The sequence below is a fragment of the Pungitius pungitius genome, chromosome 16 (assembly GCF_949316345.1).
Source record: "Pungitius pungitius chromosome 16, fPunPun2.1, whole genome shotgun sequence".
Lineage (NCBI taxonomy): Eukaryota > Metazoa > Chordata > Actinopteri > Perciformes > Gasterosteidae > Pungitius > Pungitius pungitius.
The window spans coordinates 8,782,714-8,790,517 of record NC_084915.1 but is presented as its reverse complement, the minus strand read 5'-3'; the positions used below and the strand labels follow the sequence as shown (position 1 = coordinate 8,790,517).

The following is a 7,804-nucleotide window of genomic DNA, read 5'->3' as shown; positions in this document are numbered from 1 at the left end:
GCCGGGCTTCAGATAGTAGCCGGGGGCGCGGTCGATACGGACAAATAAAGGCCGGGCCCCAAATACAAGCCGGGGGTAAAAAAAAAAATATTTTTTAAGTAAAAGTAAAGAATATACTGCTGGAGGTAACATGAGAGGCCCTGCCCGCCACCTGCTCGTGAACTGGGTAGTGCAAATGATCCAAACTGATCTAACCTATGAAGTGTGACGTTCAAAACTTCTTTTATTATAAATTCAAGATTAGCCCGCCTTATTCCTGATTTTAAAATGTAAGGCAGGGTTTTCAAATAGCTTATACTATGCAATACATTGAATAAGCAAGTCACAATGCACAAAATAAAATGTTTATTAATAAAAAACATGGCATGAATCAAGACATTGCCCCGCTAAACAAAAACTCCTAACAAGACTTTCTGATAAATCATTTATATTGAGAATAGTAAGGCTTTCATTGAACCTTCTTCAGACTTTATAAGATGTCTTTCAGTATGATGCATGGACGATTCTTCCAATGAAAGCAGGGTCTATTGAACAACCTTCTGTATTTCTATCCAGTTCTACACATTCCTCATGGATCCATGCAAAACAGTACACTAGGCCGTTGTAGTTTTGGTATGAAGTTCTTTGTTTTCAACAGACATAACTTCCTGCATGGGTATGAGAAACCATCAGCATTTCATTTAAACCGACCTGACCTGAAGTCTGAACATGCTTTTTAACTACAAAATAAATATAAAAGGCACTTGATGATAATGCCAAAACTGAGCTCTAACTAAGTTGAAGGTTTGAATGAAAACCCTCCGCTGCCTGACCAGTGTTCACAAGCATAAGTCTGAGCTGTGAGCATGAACCCAGACAGAAAGGTTGTTGATCTCTTTTATTAATGCTGGCCACCGTGACTCTGAGCCTGCGATTCATTGAGCAACAGCACAGCCTAATAGACAGCAGGAAGCTTAGTGGCCCTTCGAAAGGTTTCATCGTAGCAAAAGAGGTTATTCTGTTGTTTTTTTAACTTGGTACATATTTTTTGCTTTGCCCTGGAAAGGGAAATTCGGGCGCCCGGTTAAAGTGTCCTGTTAAGAAGATCCACACAGTGCCGATGATGAAGAGGGAAATGGCAGCCCAGAAACACACTTTGTCAATCATCTTCCCAATCAGGACCCAGCTCTCAATTTCCTGTATTTGGAAATAAAATGTTTATTGATTAAATAACGATAAAAGCTAGCCAAAAACAATTATTTATAGCAAAACAAGAACTCCAAAAAACATAAAAAATAATTGGGATTGCATTTATGTTGGCTAAAAACTCAAAGTAAAACTCACAGATCCAATGTTGTTTTGTTGTCGCGTACTCTCAGCGATGAAGTTGCAGGCATCCACACATTGCTTGATTTCGGGTGCAGCTTGTGCCAAACTCTTGTAAAGGTTGGCTGTGCTGCTGACATCCATGTCATCCACTGGGGGAAAGAGGCACTGACAGTCAGGCAATAGTGTGTCACAACATTACCCACACCGGACATAGACATCACCCTAACATGTAACAAAAACATGCTTATAATGGCCCATATAAGGATACTAATAAATGTGGTAGAAAGTACACAGAAAGAACATTTGTATCATGGTATTTATGACTACAAAAACGCTGAACACTGAAATGGGACATGATGACCCGTTAGATTTTAGAGATGGATAATATGTTTAAATTACACATCTTACCAATGGACCGTGTGAGACCATGCCTCTCTCTTTGTTTGTCAAACATCATTTCACTGCGAGGTTGTTTGAGGACATATTCCTCGGCCCTCTGCATGAGGCCAAAGGAGCTGCACCGCCGCTCCCGCACGCCGTTCACCACGGTTGTCACCTCGGTGTCATCCACCAGAGGGGGCATGCCGAGGAAGCGAGGCACCATTTCCAGGAACACCTGGACGGTGGAGGCAAAGAGGATAACACAAGTCGGTTGACCGGAAATAACTCTTCAATACATAAATGGGAATAAATTCTGCGTAGAATATATTTACATGTTTGATGGTCTTTGACATGGTATGAGTGTTGGGGCTGCGCAGTGAGAAGTTCAGCACCACAATTTGATTAGTGGCAATGAGAGTAGTGACAGACATTACGAAGATCAGGTACCTGAGGGCGACAAAGAGAGGATCTGTGTTGGAAATTGTATGGAACAAAGAAGGAAGAAATGAAAAAGCTCAGCCGAGGTGAGCATAGAACACGCACAGACTCACTTGCCGATGAGAGGGACCGAGAGAGATGTCTCAGGGATCTTCTGGGCAATAAGAAAGAGGAAGACAGTTTGAGCCAACAGAACAGAGATGGAGACGGTCAACTTTTGTCCTCCCGCTGTTGAGAAGACGACAGAAACTTATGAGACAGAAGAAAGCAAAAAAACCAACATTCCAGTAACTGGATCAAATACTCTCAATACATTCTCAGTCCTTTATTATGGTAGCAGATAATCCTACTGGGATTTAGATTGACCAGACTTCCTCTGTTGTATTGCTTGTATAAGAAAATTACTCTGAATAAGTTGATCTAGAATTAATCATTATATTATTTCACGTTCAATATACAAAACAATATGACAGTGGATATTTTTCTTGTTTTTGTAATATCACCCCATCTGAAACAATAATAATTTAGACCTTGTGCGGGTAAGAAGTAGGCCAGCACCACCAATGAAGAGATGAGGGAGCAAGGCAGAATGATGTTGATGATGTAAAAGAGGGGTTTCCTTTGGATAACCAGGTTGAATAAGATCTCCTGATACTCTAGGTCGTCTGGGGTATACCGCGGGTTGATCATTTTCCTGCCTGGCCGATGGACGATGGCCCACTCGCCATTCTCTGACGGATGATTAAAGCATGATAAGCCAGAGGGGAATTGTGTACTTTGAAGGTTGGGGTATTGAATATATATATATATATATATATGTACCTGTGAAAGCCGCGGGGTCAATGTCCACCCACTCAATTTTCTCATTTGTCTCTCCGACAGCCAGAATGAGGTCCACTTCATTGGCACTGTACGTCTGGGATCTAGGTGTCGTGGCAGTGAGGACAGAACAGTTGTTTTGAAACATTTGTTTCGCCCATGATGGCTTCATGTACGAAATAAAAACAAATAACAAATCAGCAATTATATATAGTATACTGGTTATTGGGAAATAATTGTTTCTCACCTGAATGCTAGCGTGCAGTTTTGATAGTCAAATGGGAAGTAGGTGATCTCAATGGCACAAGTGCTGCGATAGATAGCAGGAGGCAGCCAGTACATCCAACCGGTGTTACTGATTAAAACATTGGCGTAGTAAGCCACGTCAAACTTGCCATCAATGCTGTAAAAATTGAGGACACAGAACAGAAACAGCTGACACCAAATCAGATTACGTACAATGCACACTGCAGGCAAGGGAAAAATGCACAACGTCACCATGTCACTTTGTGACCGCCTTACTTGTTCTCCAGGACAATGTCAGGCAGCCAAACGGTGTTGCATGGAACACGAATTACTTCAATGCCATGATAGTTAGATGTGTTCCAGACAAGGCGATAATCCGTCCATTGCTGCAGGTTACATATTGGCGAAAGGTGACATTTAAAAATGAGACTCAACAAAGGCTGAATGAAGGAGAAGGACCGCAGAGTCCGCAATTTAAAATTTTCCATTACCAGGATTTGTTAATAAAACGCAGAAGCATAAGAATGAAGGGCGGCAAAACTTACAATCTCAATCCACACATTAGTCGTAAGAGTCTCCTCCTTTTCATTCTGTGGTACAAGAGAAGAAGCAGTGTGAGTATTTGAGCTGCAGATGTAGATCATGCAGTGCTACATTACTACTTTAGTGACCTCACAACCATTATTGTGTTCTGGCCAAGGTGCTTATTGTCCAGTGGGAAGGACGGTGAACGACTTTCTTAGAGTTCACCGTCATTATCAGCCGGGCTTTGTGGCGAGAAGAGGAATGTCTCACCAGGGAGATGAGGTTAGTGAGGGTCAGCTTGATCTGAATCTCGAGCTTGTCTTCGGGATGAACCACCGGGCGAATATTCTTGTTGTAGGCTTTGAACAAGTCGCCGATGAGCTGGGACTCCTCATTACACTGCACTAAATGAAAACAAAGATGAGATGGAGTGAGTTTACGTGCACAGTTTGAGAGGCAGCTCAACTAAGTCTGGGTCGGTTTAGTTAAATGTACATATCAATGCTCTCAAATATTAACACTGACTTAACACCATGGAGAGCATTTAAAGGCAACGATACGATAGGTCTGTTCTCCTCTGCTACATTATATTTCAGTATAAACTTGGAGAGACTAAGGCAAAGGTTATTTCCAACACCCCCAGCTGTCACTATCCACAGCTCGGATTACACAGCAGCTGGGAAACTGAAAACTAGGAGACTTTTAAGTCACTCAGGTCATCTTCGATAATCATCAATTTCATTATTTAGCAAAGATGCAATACATTCAGATAAGATGCATTCCGCCGTGATCAATTCCTTCCCCAGTCTGCCTGCTCACATCAGGCACAAACATGTCACATTGTTTTGAGCTATAAATCGCAACTTTGCTGTGGGACGATCCGTGTAGCGGACGGTGTGATGACACACAAGAGATTTCTCACTTTCCCAAAGTATTGCCAGTTGTTAATGATTAAATATAGCACATTACAAGAAGTTCAATTCCTGTGTATTTCATCAAAATCAAGTGCACCAAAGCCTCCAATTAGGCCAATATCCAGGATGATAGCAGGTACGTTTAGACTGAATGGAAGACTGCTCAGTGTCTGCTTTGATGTTGCTACAATATATCTGTAATAGTACAGTACAATAGCACCCCATGATTTGGGTATCCATCAGCAAAAACTATATGAAAGGATCATAGGACTGGGACCGATTGACTGCTGCAAAGACACATTTCCAAAGCAATGCTGGCATGGCACAAAATAAAATATTACAGCACGATGGTGTGACTGAAGCCTGTTTTGTTAGGAAACAGGGTTGCAGTCTACAATGCTAATATGGGTAAAATGTAAAACACAGTTAAGTCGTCAAACTAATACGGATCATTAATAAAGTGTTTGTGAAGGCCAAACCCGAAAGCAAGCATTGCAATGGTTATGTAATAAAAGAAACATTGATTTATTACAGAAAATAAGCTATGTGTTGTTTTTTTTCATCAGGATAAATTTCACAAAAAAAACACCTCTTTTGAGATTTTTCAAGCATGGATGCAAACGGCAGAGGAAAAAATTTAAAATACGGCCATGAACAAACCAAAATGTAGCTAAATGAGTGTGGGTACAGACAACGGGGCAATGAAAGTGGACTAGTTTGGATTGATAACGTGTTGTAGGCTCATCATTCACGCTACACGGTGGTAACGGCCTTTTTCAAGAAACTTAAAAGCTTTCAAAATTCTCAGACTGGGGTATGTTCCATCTGATTTCATATTGTAGAACAAGAGCAAAAATACAGATTAATTTCAGAGCTTCAGGACTCATTCCTGCACCACCCCATTATCATGTTCCATGTAAGGTTTGCATCAGAGGTCCATGCTTTGACCTGGTTGTGCCCTGCAGCTACTCAGAGTGAGGCAGGAGAGGGATGAAGGGAAAGCGACCGAGCGTGGACGGGACCACTGAAGGGATGCAAGGCAGATCAAAACGGTCAAATGGATTGGATGTCAGGTAATTTAGCAAATTAAATCGTTAGGTAACACTAGCTGTAAGTGAAAAAATACTCTGCCTGAGATGACCCTTTAAAGTGACCAGAGAGCAGGCTACACAGCAGGTCAGGACAACATGGCCACGCAGATAAACATTAGTTTTTAATGTTTGACTAGGGTAAAGGCAGGCCAAGCTCACCCTGACCCTCTGCCATATTCCAATGTGCATTCCTATTCATGTGACCATTTGGATAACAATAAGCAAATTAAAAGAGAGAATTACATTGGATTTTTCAAGTAGAAGAAAGTGTGGGTCCATCTTTCAGTTTCCTTTCTAGGAGGAGTTCCAGAGTTCACGACTCGATGAGGCCGGTGGGGAGAGTTCCTCCGTTCCTAATATCAGAACTAGTATTGCACCTTGATTGAGTTATTAACATCAAGTTTGTAAGCACAGCTGTTGTGTGTATAGATCAAATGGCCTCCTCTTGAGTTTTGCAACCGACAGTTATTTTGTTTATTGATAAGAAAATTGCAACGACAATGTGCTTCATCAGTAAGGGTGTAAAAAGCTTGTTGAGGACATTGTCTGCATCGTTCCTCGTATATGTCCACAGTGCTATTTCCAACCCCCTAATGAATGCTTTCCAGAAGTCTACGTTTCAAGGTCCAACCAGTCCATGGTGGCAACTTGTCCCCGAGGAATGTTTAAACTACGATGACCTCTGTCGAGAAGATGGACAGGAAGTTTGTCCACACAGCTGTCGAAAACAACTCGTCACACCTTTTCCCTCACCAGTGGGAAAACAGATTTGTGGAGTCATTCATTTTCAAACTTCCAGCACGTCAAGGGTCTCGCTTCTGCTTCCACTGCTGCCTTTAATTGTGAACCTCCTCTTCATACCCACTCAAGTTCTGCTGCTCTCAGGACAAAGCACGCTGTGCCTACTTGATCCTTTTTTGTGCTCTTCCCATAAACTGCATTGACTATACTGAAAGTGATACTTAATAATGGCACAGAGGACTTGCCTTTTGTGCAACATTTCTTAAGCGACATGCAAGTCTAGTAGTTATAGTGTTAATATATTATAGATCCACTTTATGAATGCTTGCAGTTATTCCATCAACAGAAGAAAACCGGTGCGATCTACAACTATTCAATGATTCAACAGTACGTGTGAAGAAGTTTTCAGTTTCAAAAGAACGGCAAGTTTGCTTTTGGCATGCCAATGGATGTGGTAAGGGTTTTAGAGCTGGTCGTCGCTCTAAACAGTGCTCTCCGGCCAATCATCAGGCATTTCACATTAAAAAAGCAGCCAGTCAATCGAGGAGGATCTGCAAAAAGTGTGACACTGCGCCACTTACCCTGAGCCATTAAAGTCCAGAGAACAGTTACGACTCCAAAAAACATCCAAAACCTGCTTTCTGCCATCACGTTCCAAGACCACTCCACCGCACCACACTGTATCCAAATATTACGTTTGAGAGCCAGGGAGAGGGAGTGAAGGAGGAGACGAAGAGCCCAAAATCCCTCCACCAAACGCCCCGACTGTCGCCCACCCCGGCTGTTGCTGTCCACGGCTCAGATTTCACAGCAGCTGGGAAGCACTAAACCAGGACTTCAAGTCACACTGCGGTCACCCACAATAACCATCATCATGGTCATTAGACAACAACTATCTGAGGCGATGGCAGTTATTTAAAGCTTTTCAACTCCAATGTGATACATCTCCAATGTCCCTGTAGCAGTCAAATTGGTTGATTGTAGTAACTCTATTTTGAAATGTGTCCCACGTTGTAGGATCGGATTTGCATAGCAATCCCTGCATTTCTGTGTATGTCTTAATATAACACGTGTGTCTGTGTGTCAAACCGAGCAAAAAGCAGGAAGATGCACCTGTGGGTGCAGCAGGGTGTGTCCCTGTCTGGAGTATTTTATACGTACCGGGGAGCCTTGACGCTTGGACTCCAGCAGTGACGGAGCGACTTCAGACCACAGTGCAGAAGGGTCAGAGGGCGAGGCCAACAATGCTCATAAAACTCCGTGGAGACAGAGACTTTGAACTACTAAAGGTGAGTTGGAGAACTTTTTTGCTACGTACAAAATAGAAAATTGCGACGCTTC

At 42.4% G+C, this 7,804-nt stretch overlaps 1 protein-coding gene across 1 annotated transcript; it reads right to left on the bottom strand.

Moving 5' to 3' along the window:
* Positions 1 to 325: 325 nt before the first annotated feature.
* Positions 326 to 7,259, bottom strand: chrne (cholinergic receptor, nicotinic, epsilon). The gene is made up of 12 exons (XM_037466968.2): positions 7,045 to 7,259; positions 3,988 to 4,121; positions 3,738 to 3,782; positions 3,469 to 3,578; positions 3,194 to 3,349; positions 2,950 to 3,050; positions 2,658 to 2,858; positions 2,241 to 2,355; positions 2,022 to 2,136; positions 1,717 to 1,924; positions 1,324 to 1,457; positions 326 to 1,176 (listed from the first exon to the last, which is right to left on the bottom strand). Exons 1-12 carry the CDS (start codon positions 7,109 to 7,111, stop codon positions 1,009 to 1,011), a joined length of 1,554 nt encoding a protein of 517 aa, XP_037322865.2. The 5' UTR covers positions 7,112 to 7,259; the 3' UTR covers positions 326 to 1,008.
* Between the last annotated feature and the right edge of the window lie 545 nt (positions 7,260 to 7,804).